The following is an 18,545-nucleotide window of genomic DNA, read 5'->3' as shown; positions in this document are numbered from 1 at the left end:
AGGAAGTAAAAAGAGCGATTTTTTTTTTTATATTTTTGAATAAAATAACAGTAAATTTATTTATGCCTAAGTAAAATAAACTGCTTTGTTAAAAACTAATCAACGAAATCCAAGAACAACGTCAAAAACTTAATGGAAAATTGACTAGTGTATAAAAAGTTGTGCAAATAATAAAAAGTTCATATCATCATATTTGCGATAAATCTAATTTTGATTTTTCTTATTATTTTGCCAAACCAAGATTGATTGGATTACTCCCTAAAAAAAATGATTGGATTACTCTCTATCATAAAAATGAGTAATACTATAATCTACTATAATCTAATTTTTTATCTAGCCGCTACAAAATGACTACGGTGACTGAAATATTTTCTTTTGAATGGGGTGTGGATGGTGAAACATGGAAGTGGTGACGCAAGTTATTAGCTTGAGATATTTCATCTGTTTCATAATACTTGAAACAGTTGACCTTATAACGCATGTCAATGCATAATTTTGAGCTTAAATATCTTGAATAATATATTAAAAAAAATTATGAAAATTTGATATTTTGAAAATATTCATCGAGACAAATTTAACGACATCTTATACGATATTATTTATCTTTGTATATTAGTAGAAAAATATGGTCAAAGTAAGTTATGTCAAAATTACACATTTTCAAATGGGTCATATATTACGGGACGGAGGGAGTATTGATTTGCAACCTAATAATCCTCACACGTGGCTTTGGCAATTGCATGCTTTCAACAAATACAATGTAACGAGTGCTTATTATATTACATGATGTCGTCGGTTAACATTGTTGCAGCCGGTCACTTAAACACAATTTGGAATAATGAGGTCCCTCTGTAAGTTAGTCTTTTGTTTGGCGTTTGCTCCGTAACCATTTACCAACAACATATAATTTAATCAGAAGGCACATTCTTCATTATAATGTTCAACTTTGTGTGGGTAGCTGTGGTATAATGGAAGATTTAGATCATCTGTTTCTATCTTGTGATTTTTTTAGAAAAATTTGGATTGGTATCTCTAATTGGCTGGAATTCACTATGGTGCATCAAAAACATGTGGCAGACCATTTCCTTCAATTTGAAATGTAAGCGGGTTTCCAAAAAAACATCCGAATAACTTTTCAACTCATATGGTTAGCTTGTGTTTGAATAATTTGGTGTAAAAAAATGCTTGAATTTTTCGCAATCAAGAAGAATCGCTTCAACAACTTCTTTGCAAAATTAAGCTTCAAATATTTACCGGTGGTCGAAAGCGAATAGAATTAATTTTTCTTTTACCTATCATTTATGGTGGCTTAACCGTTTAACTTGCTTGGGAATTACGTAATGAAGTCTCTTTATCCTCTTTTTCCCTGTTTTTTCTTTTTGATGCAATGTGATATTTATCCTGAATTCGGTACTTCTGATATTCAAGAATTTCGATTAATATATTCCATTTTAATTTCTTAAAAAAAACTACAAACTTTTCCTTAAATGTAACTACGTTAATCCTTGTAGAATTTTAAATAATTTTCAAGAATTGATCAACCATAAATCACATAAAACAATTATCTACGCTGCCAATAAAAGGAGAGAGCATTTTTCGAGATTGTTAGTTCAATGTTAAATCAAACACAACATTGCATGTGCATGTGGGTTTACAATCATCATCCTTCACCCTTCTAATATGTTGCTTCTACCTTTTTCTTTACCACCATGTGAAACTTTTCAGAATCCACTTACTTTGGTGATAGTGGTGCTAAACCTTCAGCTTTCTTTGAAAGTCATTGATACCATAGGACTGATAAACACGCTTGTTCATGTTCAAATGTTATTATTGCATATGGTTGTGGTGGTGACCACAAATCCACAATCACATGATCAATTTCCTTATCTTTGTATGTTTGTACTACCTTCTTCATATGCTACTTTTTCCACAAATTAACATATGCAAAGTGAAAATAATAATGAAAACAAATGAATAGATCATAGATGTCTAATTAGCTAGTACTATATATTAAAAGTTAAAACAAAACTTTATATATATATATATATATATATATATATATATATATATATATATATATATATATATATATATATATATGTGTCTAATTAGATATTTTTTGACTAAATATGCATGCCTAATTAAATATTTGCATTTGTCAAAAAAGGAATAGATATTTGGGGAATTCTTAAGAGTGTGGTTAGATGAGGTAATTGAAAATTTTAGACATAATTCTTAGGTAACTCAATTGTTTTTTTTTTTGGTTTGGAGTAATAAAATTCTTCATTTTCTAAACTATTTTGGGCCATTTTTTATATAACTTTTACAATTTTGAAACAAAAGTGATCCAAAATGATATTTTTAAAAGATTTGTGTCAAACTTGATATCTAAAAATATAAATATAATAGGGAGTAATTTGCAATTTTGATATTTTTTTATTGTTATTGATGATAAAAAAGTGTTACAATAATGGATATTTTGCGACACTTTTTTATTGTTACAAATAATAACATAAAATGTGACTAAATCTTTTTAGTAACAAGGCATTTACCTAACAATTATTCAAATGTTACTAAATTGAATCAGTAACATTTTTCTTGATTAAGTTACAATTTTCAAGTGTTACTAGATCTTAATTATGTTGTAGTGTTTAGAGGCTAGTTTTTATAATATTCAATTAAATTATATACAAGTAGTAAGTAAAGTTAATATTACGAGACATAGATATGTAAATTAAATATCAATAAACCAAATACTATATGCTTAGAGACACCATGCATGGTTTTGAATTTTAACCCTAATTAATTGGAAGGATCATTCTGGACACCATCTGGTAAATATGTATATAACGATCATAATTCATAATCCTTTGCTGTTTCTCATTTTCAAACACTCAAAACTCAACACAAATATCTTTTTTTTTTCTTCACCAAACCAACTTTCTTTAGATCACATTGCGTGCATTTAGAAGTCCTAATTGACAGGTATATGTGCTCATTTTTTTCCTTTTGTTGTGGTTGTACGGGAGGGACCTTTCTGGTTAGTCAAGTTTGAATATTAGGGAAGAAAAAAAAAATTCTAGTTATAAGTTTATATCATTTAATTTCTTTTAATATTTTGACTAACATATTAATTTTTCAATTAACTTTAATGATAGATAACCTACTTAATCAATATTCAATTATTCAGTAACTACATGTGAAATAAGTCAATAAATTCATAGAAAAGGTTGAGAAAATATAAACCATAAAAAAGATCCTTAAAAAAATAAAATAAAAACATAAAAAAGAGGTACTAGTAGTACTACTTTTTAATTAAATAAAGTGGCCCCTGCCACATCAACTTGGTGAAGACGTGCCACGGTTTGCTGGGAAAGTAGGGATATTAAGCTCCATGCTTGCTTCCATGTTGGTGAAATCATATATATGATGGAGACTTCAATTATAAGTTCAATGACTTTAATCTTAATTAGTGTCTATTTAGTGTCTATTGCAACATGACAATGTCATAGAATGGTGCACGTAATTGTCAGTTAATTGTATATTAGTGGGAAGAAAACATCTGGCGCATGAGTCATTATCACCATGAGTACACTCGGTTGCAATAAGGATCTAACACCCAATTTGTTCATGTTTTTATTTTATCAATCTACTATTGTTTTTTTGGCCTATAATAAAGAATATTAATATTCTTATAAAAAAAATGGAATATTAATATTAATCGCATGAGTAAACAGGCATTCAATTACCCAAGAGCATTTAGATGAGATGGAACGAGTCTCTTCTAGCTTAATCAATGTCTTGGGTTCGAATCCAGCTTTGGACATGCAGCAACGTTAAAACTCTTAGGGAGAATCTGCCATCCATTTAGGTCTCACAATGTTCAAGGGATTAGTCTCCGCAGTTGCGCGCGGAGGATACCTGGTTTAAAAATAAAAAAAAAAGGCATTCAATTAAATTGCTATTGTTATATAATTCTTTTTTCTAACATCATTGTATAATTCATTTTTGCACTTAAAGTTAGAGATTTTTTAAGGAATAATGCGGTTTGTCTATATATCGTTTTCCTTAATTCTCATTTTTCCTTTCATTATGTTTTATCTTCTTTTTATTGTCTGAGGGTTTTGGTTTGACCCATTCTTATAAACAGTTTTTATATATATTATGACTGAGTAGAAGAGGATAAGAGTTACTTAAGAGCGCAAACTTAGTCGGAATTTCTACCTTCTAAATGAAAGGTTCTAAGAAAAGAAAGACAAGACCAATCCTCTAAATGAAGTGATTATCTGAATGATCGTACATAAGTAACATTAGATCAATTGTCTGATTTAAGAAATTCTATGAATGATTCGATAAAAGAACAACAAAATCAATCTTTTAAATTCAACGATCCTATAAAATTGTTACTTTTTAAGGAAGAAAAAATGAGATTGATGGTCTAATCAATCAACAATGTATAAAAAGTTAAAAGAAATTCTTTTTTTTTTTTTTCAAAAAAGAAATTCTAACTTGCACCCTTAAAACACAAGTTATTAAGTTAAAAGTAAAAATATTTTGTTGTAATTAATGTATTTGAATTTAATTTTTTTTACTTTTAATTAATTGAATGCATAAAATTTAAGAAAAAATTTCTACTTTTGAGTTTCTTAATATATGTCTAAAGGCACAAGTTAATATGACCGAAAAAGTTATAACTTCTAAAAACTTATGATATTTCAAGATCAATCAACAAAGCTCGGATAGCTTTATCCTATGCGAGCTTCACCAAGTGAAGATCAAATCATGAAACTTTGAAGAACTATCCTATCCTATGAAGAATTATCCTCAACAAGCCAAGACATCATCATAAAGCACCAATTGGGTTATACTCTGAAAGTCTGTTTGCGTCAAAAATCAAATCATAGAATTCCGACTTGTTCATTCCTTCCAAACCAATATTCAAGAATTCCGGCTCAAACATTTAATGATAACGGACAAATATTAAGATGAAATATAAACTAGAAATGATATTTGAACAATCATTTTAAAAGATAAACGTATAAAGTAATATGATCTACCCATTTATTAAATTTACCATAGAAATGTAAAGTAAATTACACTCCCCTTCATCTCCGTTAATTTATCTCAGTAAGTAAAGATATTGCATATTATATGCAGAGGTCGGGGTTCGAACTCCGGACACTTCACTTCTCCATGATTTAATTGTGTGAGCTCTAGTCACTAGGTTACTTGACAAAAAAATTACACTCCCCTTCTCTGGGAGTGGTTATGATGCATAAGGAAATCCTTATGCACCGTGCATAAATCCAACATAATTGCTTCCTACACCCCCAAAGTGAGCCAAAACCATTTTTGTTGTGGAAATGGTTTCCAGAATCTTCAAAATGAAAGAAATCTGATGGTTGCGATGTGTTTATGCACGGTGCATAAGGAAATGACTTATGCACCATAACTTTTGCCCCATTCTCTCTTGAATTACACTCCTCTCCCTTCTTATGTTAAAATATGCATTTTCCTCCATTGAAAAATAAAAATATACAATATCTTCCCCTATAAGCTTGAATTACAACCCTCTCCCTTAATAATTAAATATGCACTATACTTTAATCAATTTTAACAGAAATAAATATTTTTATGATATATACTAATTTTGAACCACCATTTAAGTAAAATAAATTCATTTCTTTATAATTTAAATGCCAATGGTAATTAAATTTAAATATTTTGTTATTAATTTTATAATTTATAGTATAAAATTATTTTTTAAATAACCATACTTTATTGTCTTTAGTAATTTTTCACATATTTTAATTTTATCTTTGGTTTTTCATATTTTATAATAGGGTTTAAAACTACATGTTAATGAAATTGTGAATAAAAAATAGCGAAAAATATGTATTCAAATTTTGATTATATTAAAATAGTCCTGCAATACTATTTTTTTTAAAAAACGTGTTAGATTATTATTTTTTTGCTAGATTATTAGAAATAAAAAAATTGAGGGAGTAAAGTGTAGATTTTAACATAAGAGGGGAGGAGAATGTAATTCAAGTTTCTCTTAAGAGAGGGGAGTGATATGTTTTCTAATATGTTTTGAATAAGAGGGGAGGAACGTGTATATTTTAACATAAGAGGAAAGATGAGTATAATTTTAAGCATTTTAAAAGAAGGGAAGTGTAATTTACTTAAAAATGTATTAACTAATTAATATTATCTACCCATTTATTTTATAATAAGGGGTTATTTGATCCTTTTTAAATTATGATAATGCATCCAACTAAAATGATTGGGTTTATATCTAACTAAAATGATGTATTATTACATTACATTATTTGACACAATTACATGATTAGGTGAATAATAAAGACCTTTTGTTAATCAAATGTGTGATTATTTTAAGAGAGAAACAAAGGTTCTCACTCATCCACAAATTATCATTATCAATTTTATTAGTAAGCTATAATAACAAGTGTAACGCCCTAGTTGTTATATTTAATTATTTTATTATGTGGAGTATATATATATATTTATATATGATGGTTTGGTGAATTATATGGAGTATATGCATATGTTTATATATATATGTGTATTTTTGAGTGATTTATGTGGTGCATTATTTTATTATATGATTTATTTAATAATAATTAGAATAAGTATGAAATAATGATTATTTTGGATTTTGGAAAATAATAGGAGTTATTAGAAATTATGGGGAGTTAAGTGTAATTAGGAGGGAGTTACTCTTAAGTGGGAAGTTAGGAAATAGAAGTTAGAAGTATTGTACGTGAGAAAGCAGTTTACGTGAAACCAAGCCAAGGGAGAGAAAACCAGGAGCAAGAGAGAAGAACCAGAGGAACCCCTTTTTGCTGTGCATTTTTCATTCTGAACTAAGGTAAGGGTGAGGTTTACTTCAATAGTGTAGATTTTAGATTCTGATTTTGAGTTTAACAGGTTTTAGTGAAATTGGGGATTTTGGGTTTTATGTTGAAAATGTGGATTGTGAAGTTGTAAGCATGAAATTGGTGTTAGAAATAGGTTCTAAGTGCATACAGAAAGTTAATTTGTATCTGTAAACTGATTTGGAGAGTGATTGGAAGAAAAATGGGATTTTGGGGAAAAACCAGTTTTCTGCCCGTACTGATGTTCATCGCTCGCCTCGCGAGCATTCATGTCTCGCCTCGCAAGTGAACAACATCATCACTCGCCTCGTGAGCAGTCCAACTCGCCATGGCGAGTAGCCCAGATAAAATTGTGATTTTTGAAAAGTTGTTATAAGATGTTTTGGGGATGGTTTAAGGTACCTAGATGATAATAAAGATGAATGGTGGAAGTTTTAGGTTAAAAAGATGAATAGGGAGCTTAGAATTGGGATTTGAGTGAGAAAATGTCATTTTCCCCGAGAGCACCTGATTTTCACTCGCCTCGAGTTCGCCTTGAACTCGCCATGGCAAGCTAGTGTTTTTGTGAACTAGCCATGGCGAGCAGATGTGCTCGCGAGGCGAGTTGCACAGTTCCTGAGTGTTGACTTGCTTGCATGATTAGTAGTGGTTTGATGTTGTTGGATTTGAGCATGGTTATATATAATTATGCATTATTTTGGGTTGATTGAATTGTTGGATTGATGATTATTGATGATGGTTGAAATGTATGTTAATTATTGAATCATACATATTGTTAAAGTGGAGTCACATGGAGTTGCATTGCATGGTCAGTTGTATGTAGATATACACAAGTAGGTCCATTGCATATGCATAAAACAGCGGTGAGGGCTTCGGTCCTGGAGTACTAGTTGCTCAACAGCGGTGAGGGCCTCGGTCCTGATGAATGCTTTAACCATTCAAAAGCGGTGAGGGCTTCGGTCCTGTTTGGTACCACATGCATATTGCATTTCATTAAGAAGTCTAAGATGGTGTCTTAGCAGTGGTCATGTCATTGCATGAGTTTTAGTTGTTGGTTGTAGTTGTTGTTTGGATGATGATGTTGTTGGTAAATATGTACATTGTATACATACTTGTTAAGTGGATTATGATGATGTTGTTGTGGCTTGTGAATAAATTATTTATATTAGCAAGATGATATATTTGAAGTTATAGGGTGTTAGATTCAATTGAAGATTTAATATCTATATTTATTGTTGTGAATCTCACCCCTTCTGCTTGAAAATGTTGCCCTTCCTATGGGTAACTTGCAGGTGATCCTGAGTAGTAGGTGGTGGCTCAAAGTCATGTCTAGGGCTCTGATACGTGGGATGAGATTTATCATTTATATTAATGTTGCTTTTCCTTTCCATGTATCAAATTTTGGAACTTGTGATGTGGAGCCTCTTGTTGTCTTTTGAACAATGATGTTGAATTATGTTAAGGCCTTTAATGCCATAGACTGTTGTTGGATGTTCATGAGGTTATGGATTTTGAAAACTATTCCGCTGCTATGTTTTCATATATAATAAGTTGATTTGATTAAATAGTTTTATTTTCTATTTAAGAATTTTGAAATGACGTGTAGCATGCTCGTTATGTGGAATTACTCTGATGTATATATGCTATTTAATTGCTTTTGGGTAACGGGGTGTTACAACAAGGGCCTCTCACCCCTATCTCCCTCTTTAGAGAATTGATATTCTCTCATTTGTTGTTCATTTCTGTCTTATCTTATCTGAGTAAACACAAGCTAAAAATTATACACCTTCCGGTTTAGATATAAGCAAAAATTTATGTTTTAAATTCATTCAATAAATGATGTATGCGGTCTTTATTGTAGACAACATACATCATTTATTGAATAAATTTAAAATATGAATTTTTGCTTATATTTATAACCGGATGGTGTACTTGTGAAGTAAACTCACGTTCGATTATTGTGATGGGAAAGAACAAACACATAAATATTACTCCCTCCGTTCCTCAATAGATGACCTAGTTGACTCCGACACACGTACCAATACATATGTTTTATCTTTCATATCTTCAATTCACTACTAAAAAAATTATGAAAATTTAATATTTTAAAAATATTCATCAAGACAAATCCAACAACATCTTACATGATATTATTTATCTTTGTAAATTAGTAGAAAAATATAATCAAAGTGTATTAAATCAATAATGTATATTGTCAACTAAGTCATCTATTGAGAGACAAGAGGGAGTAGAGAAGAGCAATGATCACCTCTTTATTGAACATCATCAAAGCCCGATAGTTAAAATAAGCCAATCCTTCAACTACTAACCTAAGCTCCTAACCTAACCACCGTCTCACATTACCCCCTTTCTACCCTAACACAATTTCCCTCTCCCTAATTTCCAATTATTTTTCTCTCTCATTTTTCCTCAAGTCTCTAGCTTCCTCTCTGTTTCTTTGTCTCAAGCAAAAGCTTAAAGTTAAAAGAGAAACATAAAAAAGCTGAGGACATCCCCAAACTTTGCACACATGCAAATTCACCACCACCCACTTTTACATTACACCTCTCATTCACTATTCACTACCACCAAAACCTAAACTTCAATCAACCCATATCCAACCCTCTCTTTCAATCCATCTATTCACCCATCTCCAAACATCATTAAAATTAGACATCAAACCCCTAATTTCCACATTTTTCCTCCTCAAAAAAAAAAAAAACCTAAAAATTCATTCTTTCCTCATACCCATTTTCATCCAAAAACCTTACCTCTAACCAAAAAAACATCCCTTTCTCTAAACCCATTTCTCATTTCCCACAAAAATTGAACCAAGACACAAAAGAGGAAGAAAAAAACAACAAAGAAACATAAGAACAACAACAACAAAGACAACAAAGGTAGTAACTTTCAATCTCCCACATTCAATGTGGAAACCGTGGGGAAAATCAACATCTAAGATTCACAACAAATCTTCTTCATCCTCATTCTCTTGTTCTTCCTTCAAAGACATTCAAACCCTAATTCTTCAAGAACCACCTCAACAACCTCTACCTTCTTCACAACCCACAACAAAACAAGTCTTCCAACGCGTCCTTCTCGCCAACACACTCCTCCGTGCCTGGTCATCTCCCCTCAAACTCCCACGCTCCATCTCTCAACCCGAAAACCCACCAAACAATGACACACACGCGCTGGAAAAACAAACTCCACCACCTTCACCCCCAAAACCCATTTATTTTCCGGGAACAGAACAGCGCGTGGTGATATACTTCACAAGCCTGCGCGTGGTTCGACCAATCTTCGAAGACTGCAAAAGCGCACTCGCAATTCTACGCGCCTTCCACGTTCATCTCGACGAGCGCGACGTGTCGATGGATTCGTCTTTTTTGACCGAATTGAACCGGATAATGGGTCGAACCGGTTTATCATTGCCACGTGTTTTTATAGGTGGAAGATATATCGGTGGAGGCGAAGAGATTAGATCAATGCACGAGATTGGCGAGCTCAAGAAAATGCTAGAAGATTTACCCGTAGTGGATCCAATTGAATGCCACGTGTGCGCTGGTCATAGGTTTGTTCTATGTAACGTGTGTAATGGGAGTAGAAAGGTGTATAATGATAAAGCTGGATTTAAAGTTTGTAATGTTTGTAATGAGAATGGTCTTCTTAGGTGCCCTTCTTGTTTTCCTAATAATAATGAAATCAAAAAGTGAATCAGAATTAGTTTTTTTTATTTGTTAGGTTAATTAGTTGGTTTAGTTTTTTTTTTTTTTTTTAATTTTTAGTGTAAAGATTATGTTAGGTTGGTCTAACAATGTATATGATTTTGGGTTTCTTAATCTTCTATACTCCCTCCGTTTTTTAATATAAGCAAATTTTGACTTTTAGGTTTATTCAAACAATGATGTATGTGATATATATTATAGACTAAATACATTATTAATTGAATGAATCTAAAAGTCAAAATTTACTTATATTAGTATTAGTATTAGCTAACTTTGTTTTACCTTTTTAAAATATTCTCCCTCTTGTATGTTGAATATTTTATTTTATATTATTTCTTCCGAATAGAATTTGGGAATAATGGTGGTGAGTGTCTTTGTGGAGTGATTTGGAAGGTACAATTTTGTGGAAATTAGTGTACAAACTATGACTTTTTCCTTTTTTGGTACAATGGTTGATGATGGTAAATTGTGCTGTATGTGCTGTTAGTTAGAATGTCATAGCTGTAAGCAAATGTCTGAGAAGTTGCACAAATGTACAAACCCAAGAGAGTTGTTGTGCATGTACTTTGAGAAACAGGAAGGCGATTTTCCTTGAGCTATGTTTGTGTCAAAGGTTTAAGAGCTGTGAAGCCCCGATACTTCAAAATGGATGACGTATCGTATCCCTTGCGTATCCTGCACCGATACCTGCCCGATACTTCCCGATACGTATCCGGAGAGTATCCAAATATTAAATTTTATTTTTTTTATAAAATAATTATCCGATACTTTCCGATACGTCCCGGATACGCGAAGGATACTTCTATTTGTTCCGATACACACGGATAAGTGTGTTTTTTTTTTTTTTTTTTTTTTTTATAGTTAGTAGAGTTGTCTTTGGATGAACCAGATTTGGAAGCTGGTTTGTATCTTGTTGATGGAAATGGAGGAGAGGAGATTGAGACGATTAATGTTAACTAAAATAATTTAACTCTTGAGTAATTATGTGTTCTTTTTTTGATATAGTGCTTATTTTTTAGATCGATATAGTATAACACTAACAATGTTCTTTTTGAATATAGTATATCACTGATGATGCTCTTTTTGGTATATATTGTGTATGTAATTGACTAATCACCACTCTCTTAATCGTCAATATTATTTATATTTATGTTGATGTGTTACGAGCCTATGACTGATTTCTTTTGTTTGTTAATATATTTGCATATTAAAACAATTGTTATAATACGACACCTAGTCTAGCATTCCTTGTGCTGGTTAGGATTAATTGTGATTTTAATAAATTTCATTTTAGCTTCTTCAAAAAAAATGGTTATAATTATATTGTACATTTAATTATATAATTTTTTTTATTAACGTATCTCAGCCGTATCGTATCTTGATTTTTGAAATTTTTCCGTATCGACGTATCGGTGCGGTATCGTATCCGTATCGTATCTCGTATCCGGGCTTCACAGTTTAAGAGCAATGATATTTGTACATTTATTTCATGACAAATTTAGTGACAAATTTGTTTCTCTCTCTTTTTATTGGTAAAAAATAATGGAGAGAAAAAAAGAAGAGAAAGAATAAGAAATCATGTGAGTATGAAAGAGATGTCATAAAATGGTTGTATAAATATCATTTCTCAAGGTTTAAACTGAAAGTATGTGTGAGTGTGTCTGATCGTGAATTCCAATTTTTATATAAAAATGGTTAAATTTTGGTTACAGTTGTTTTTGTTGACATTCTTATTATTGCAAGAAATCATCTATAAGTGTATATGATGTGGCGGTAAGCACTTACCGATTGCAATTTAAAATGCATTATTGCCTATTTCTCTAACTTTTCCAGCATTGATATTAGTCAATGTGATATTGAGATTGCTAGAGATTTTTTATGTTTCAGTTTAGGCTTGTTATGGTGATGTATTATTGAAACATTCCAACCATAGAATTGATTTCTAATCTTTGATTCACAAAGCTGAGTTAGGTAACATCAACTTGTGACCCAAATGGGGGCAATATTGTGTCGGAACATTGCTCGGGCTTAGTTGGTTGACCCAAATGGGGGTAATATTGTGTCGGAATATTGCTTGGGCTTAGTTGGTTGGGATATTGGGTACACTGTACTGGCTTATCCGCTCTACGTTGGGTTATTGGGACGTTGGATTTCTGTCAAGATTCGGGTCTCATGGTCTAGAATGGAGGGAACCGCACGAGGCTGGCTTCACATATTCTGGGTGTGGGATTTAGTGAAGTATTCCATTTTGGATTTGTAGGTTGTGTTGTTGTAGGTTAGCACCTGCTATTGGCTGTCCATGTCCATTTTGTGTTACTGCATTTTGTAGGTGCTTTTGGTGTATTTTGGAACTTGTTGTGTACTAGAGTATTTTACTTATGTTTGTTTCACCTATTTGAAAGACTTGATTCATATGCTCCCAATGTCATTCCATTTTATCATAAACTGATGCATGTCCCTTCCCTTATGAAATAAGTCGATTAAAATTTATGCTTCGATTCAAACAACGTCCATTGGGTCGTAACTTCCGATAAGTTTTGTGTGATTCTCAATTACAATTGATAAATTTTAGAGATTTTTAAGCAAACTTAGTGGTCCGTAGAGCAATCACCATGTTTTTTCTACTTGGAAGTACTATGTAACCACCATCTATTAAAGCAATAATGCTACCTAATGGAACCCAATGATCCAATCAATAGATGAATAAAACATGTTCCCTCCTTTCTCTTTCAAATGAGTTTTTGTTCTTTTCTGTTTGGGTGAGGAGTGAACTTTTCCATTTGGGTGAGGATTGAAGAGGACAACTCATTATCTTTTTTCACTTACCGTGGCCCATAGAAAAAACTTTGGAAGGAAGATAAATAAAGTGTATAATTTATCTCTTCTACACATCTAGGGATGACAATTGAACACAGACCCTATGAGCATCCGCAAAAAATATCCACTATGGGTAGGGTAAAACTCCGCTTTCATAGATCCGGACTTGGGTATGGGTAATTACCCGCAAATTTATATGGGTATGGGCACGGGTATGGACACTGTACTACCCATCCCCGCAACCTGCATATATGTATTTATATAATATTATAAATAATTTATTTATTTTTGGTGTACAATTAATTAATAAATATAACTATTTAAGCATAACCTTAAACCTAAAACATATTAATAAAAACTTTAGTAACAATTTATTATGATTTTAACATGCAACTACAACTTTTTAACGTATAACTGATGTAAGGTATCTATTTTTTTTCTTTTTAGGAATAATTTGGATGTTTTTTTATTTGGTTAAATATTACGATTCATATTATTTCGTAAGTTGATTTAAAAAAAATTGGATCATAGTTTTATTTCAAGTGTGGTGATTTTTATTATTTTTCCATGGCTAAAGTGCGGGTAGTGGGTGCGGGTATAGGCACTTAAGTGCCTATAGGGTATGGGGAAGGGCACTAAAGTTGTTGCCCACGAGGGTACGGACACGAGTACGAGCATTTTTTTACAAACGCGGATATGGGGATGGATACTATAGTACCCTACCCATTGCCATCCCTATAACACATCACATAATTTTCATCATAATTGAGTTTTCGTCACAAAAGAAAAAATTAGCATGTGTTTGGGGCGAGTGGACTTTGAATGTTTTTCATACAGAGAGATGGAGAGTATAATTATTGCTTATATATGATATATTATTGATCAATATAAGTGCTAATTATACTCCCCCTCTGCATATAACTATAGCAAATTTGAGCAAGTATCTACACGAGATGTTTGTCATCATAAAAAAAAGGGTAGAATAAGAATATATCCTGATAGGAATAATTTTGTTTTGTTGATCGATAAAAGAAGTTTAAGAAAAACAGTGGTGCAAAAAGTGAAAAAGAAACCAATCTATTAAGGGTCTCTTTGGTAAACCCAAAAAAAGAGCTTTTAGCTCTTAGCTTATAGCTTATAAGCTCGTTTCACAAAAAAAGCTCTGTTTGGTAACACTTTTTGACCATAAGCTTATAGCTTATTTCACGAGCTTATAAGCTATTTTTCAGAAGCTATTCCAAGTAGCGTTTGAGCTTATAGCTTTTAGCTTCTCATTTTTTTGTCTCATTTTTACCCTTATCAATTTAACAAAAATTCATATCTACCCTTTGTAATAAATAACTACGTTGAAGAAAAACATAGCACTTTTAATCCCAGATTTCACTTTAACTAAATATATATGCTCACGCTTTTATTTATTTTTACAAAATATATGCTCATGTTTACGAAAATAAAAACTACATTTTTTCTTAAAAAAATATATGTTACGTTTGCCTTAATAAATCATATTACGTTATGTTTAATTTTGTTTTTAAGTCTAAAAACAAAATTTTGTTTGATTTTGGGTCAATACGTTTAATTTTGTTTTAGTGGGTAACAATTAATTTTTTTTTAAAGGTTTTGTTTAATTTTTTTATAAAGTCTAAAAACTGAAATAAAATCAATTTTAAATAAAACATTAGCCTATGAATTTAAAAATAACATATGAAAGACATATTAGATTAATATATTTAAACTATGAAATTTTAAATATTTTAAATATCAATTGACACAAATTTTATAATGAATTAAAAATACCCTTTTATGTCATTTTACGTTTATAAGCTAGTTGAACCGCTAATTTTACCAAACACTTCAGTTAGCTTATCAGCTATCAGCTATCAGCTAAAAGCTATCAGCTAACTTATAGCTATCCGCTATTTTTACCAAACAGAGCCTAAGTCTTGAGTTTTTATGATTTGTATTAGGATTTTTTGTAAGTGATAAAAGAACTCTCATGAATGGTTGTTAAAAAGACAGACTCCTGAAAATAAACCACTATACTCACAATAATTTTTTTTTTTTGTTGAAAGAATACTCACAATAATTTTTATTTAAACGTGATTTTGCATAAAATATTTTTATTCCTCCTTCCACCAAAACCCAATCTAAGACTGTCTTTTACGGTTCATATATATATATATATATGCAGTGGCGAAGCCAGAAAAAATGTTAGGGTGGGCCACTAAAATTAACTACTGAAAAATTGTTTAAAGTCTCACAAATTAGACCTATAATTGAATTATTTAAATTTTTCGGGTGGACCACTACACCAATTTGCGGGAATTTGGATCAACCGAAACCTAAAATCGACATAAAATTGTATAAAATCTCGCAAAATAGATCTATAATTGAATTATTTAAATTTTTGGGTGGGCCACTACACCACTTTGCAGGAATTTGAATCAACCAAAACATAAAACCGATACAAAATTGCATAAAATCTTGCAAAATAGACCTATAATCGTTGATTTTTTAATTTTTTCGGGTGAGCCGTGGCCCACCCCAACCCATGAAGGGCTCCGCCACTGTATATATGGGGTTGCTACTGTATATATGGGGTTGCTAACTTACTTCCATAGTTCCACCTAAAAACATGAAGAAGTAAATTAATAAGCATACTCTCACTTACTTTTTACTAAAAACTCAATTAGTTGGTTATCATTAAAGGATGATTTAGTAATTTTATTAATAGAAAAGAACAATTATATTTTTCTGGGAACAAAAGGTTACTTCCCCTCACTCATCTTTTCCATTGAAAATTTCCACCTGTCATATTCCATACACTCTCCTCTCTATTTTTTATTTTTTGAAGAAGGTAAAATAGATTATATTACCAACACAAAATGTCCTCGTAGCACAAGATTTGCCAAGAAAAAACAAAAAAGTTTGAACAATATTTACAAACTGATAAAAAGAAAAACAACAAAAAGAAAAGTGAAAGAACTTGTTGGAAATTTAGTTCTTAATAAAAATAAATTTCATAAAACATGTTCAATAATTATGAATAAACAGTGGAAGCAAACAAAAACAATGAACATGATTATGATCGGATCGACAACATGTTTGATTTATCAAGGATATTAAGAATTAGGGTATTAGGATTACCTGGATAAAGTTTTTATGGCAGCCCTCTCAACAACAATAAACAAGAGAAGGTGTGATGATCTGAAACACACAACAAAGGGTTAGCGGCGGCTGATTTGATTCTTCCTCAACCGGTACCTTTATGCCTCAAGTTCTCTTCAGATGGGGAGAAGAGAGAGTTTGTCGTGTCTGATATATTGTGGACCATAGTCTCTTCTATATTGGATGATCATCAGGGTTTTTCATTATTCTGTTAATGGGTCATCCAGACATCCACTCATATTGAGTCCATATCAACTAATTAATTATTTAATTAATTATCCAATAAGAAACTTTATAGCCTTATTACTTAATTTGATCACTAATCAATTAAGGCTCACAACTGATAAGCTAATATAATTATTATTACGATATTTGCCCACATAATGATATTGAAATATAGTAAAACAAATAAAATATTCCAACAATCTCTCACTTGGGCTACATATCTTAATAATTATATCACAATTCTTTAGGCGCGCATCTGAATGCTATTTATCTTTAGATTTCAACTTTACAATCTGGTCCACCTCATACATTAATAATGGGACCACTGCGGCTGTCGTCACTAACGTATAACGTGACGAAACCACGACGACCACCATATCAATGCACTTGATGACATAGATCGATATGGATGAGTGACATGAAAATTTCATGTAATGTGATCTCTAAAGCATGTCTATTTTCAACTGGTCCAACAGAAAACTTTAGTGAGATCAAAACTGAAGTTTGCAAATTCAATATTTGCACAAATGATACAGAAATGGTTATAACAATAACAACCTCATGAACTTTATTTTTGCAGAAAATCATAACATAAAGTTTGTATCAATACCAAAACAAAAGTATATAACATAAAATAAAATAGACTCTCACTAATCCAAGACATCCTTAATGACAACAACCATATGAAAGATTTTATGTGTCATGTCTTTGATTAGTGGTATAACTAGCATAAAGTTTCTCTCTACCTGTTCTATCATTTAACAACAATAATTGATAAGCTAATGAACCGTATAAATTTTGTTATTAAATAACTATACGACTGAATTATGTCATTATATAACTTGAGCGGTCTTTCAATACTTTTAACTATATGCAACCAAGTGACATAAATATTTATGTTAGGATGTCTATTATATACAAACATCCAAAAGTCAGATTCTAACACACTAATGACCTCCAAATTGCCAGATCTCTAATCAGCATAAACTCTCTTGTTCTCTTTAATAATCCTTATGGCTGCCTTTTTCACAATTCAAACTTTGAATTGCTCAAGTATTTGCCAAACAATCTTATTATATACACTATTTTCAAATGTGTATAATAAAATCATACATAAAAAATTCTATAGACAAAGTGTAGAAAAATACTTTCTCTTTTATATTTTAGTGCTTTTATAAAAATAAAAAATAAAAAATAAAGATTAGTGTTGTTATCTATACCTGGTGCTGATTGTGCTTGTTCCGTGCTTAAAATTTCTAATTGGTGTTACATGTCCTTTGTGAAAACAACAACGACACAAATTGGTGCTGCTGCAATTGATCACGGAGGCTATTATGTTCAAGTCATCGTGATTTAGGGTATTATTTGGAGGTCGTTAACAGATTATTCTCATTGCCACACATAACCTTCATGTTGATTGTACTTCCACGCTGATTGCAATTGATTTCGGGACTCATTTTACCACACACAACTGTTCTTCACGTTCATTGCAATTGACATCGTGAATTCATGGCAGTAGCATGACAATGGCCAAGCAACTACGTGATCAATTATTTGTTGCGGTCAACATTCAACTCAATACAGACAAACCAGCAACTTGGGCAACACAGGCCAATCAATTATTTGTTGCGGTGGTTTTTATCTCAGGCTCTTTGGTGACTGATGCGCTTTCTGTTAAGAGTCTCACTTTGGATAGGACATGGCTTGA

The 18,545-nt window shown here is 31.5% G+C and overlaps 1 protein-coding gene across 1 annotated transcript; it reads left to right on the top strand.

Moving 5' to 3' along the window:
- Nucleotides 1-9,232: 9,232 nt before the first annotated feature.
- Nucleotides 9,233-10,789, top strand: LOC11408662 (uncharacterized protein At5g39865). Its single transcript, XM_003615745.4, has one exon. It carries the CDS (start codon nt 9,827-9,829, stop codon nt 10,613-10,615), a length of 789 nt encoding a protein of 262 aa, XP_003615793.1. The 5' UTR covers nt 9,233-9,826; the 3' UTR covers nt 10,616-10,789.
- Nucleotides 10,790-18,545: the final 7,756 nt, after the last annotated feature.

Source organism: Medicago truncatula, chromosome 5 (assembly GCF_003473485.1).
Source record: "Medicago truncatula cultivar Jemalong A17 chromosome 5, MtrunA17r5.0-ANR, whole genome shotgun sequence".
NCBI lineage: Eukaryota > Viridiplantae > Streptophyta > Magnoliopsida > Fabales > Fabaceae > Medicago > Medicago truncatula.
Note: the sequence above shows the minus strand (reverse complement) of the source record. Positions and strands in the feature narration are given on the sequence as shown.

Excerpts from the sequence above, each read along its gene's own strand:
- LOC11408662 (XM_003615745.4), top strand. The coding sequence starts at position 9,827 with ATGTGGAAACCGTGGGGAAAATCAACATCTAAGATTCACAACAAATCT.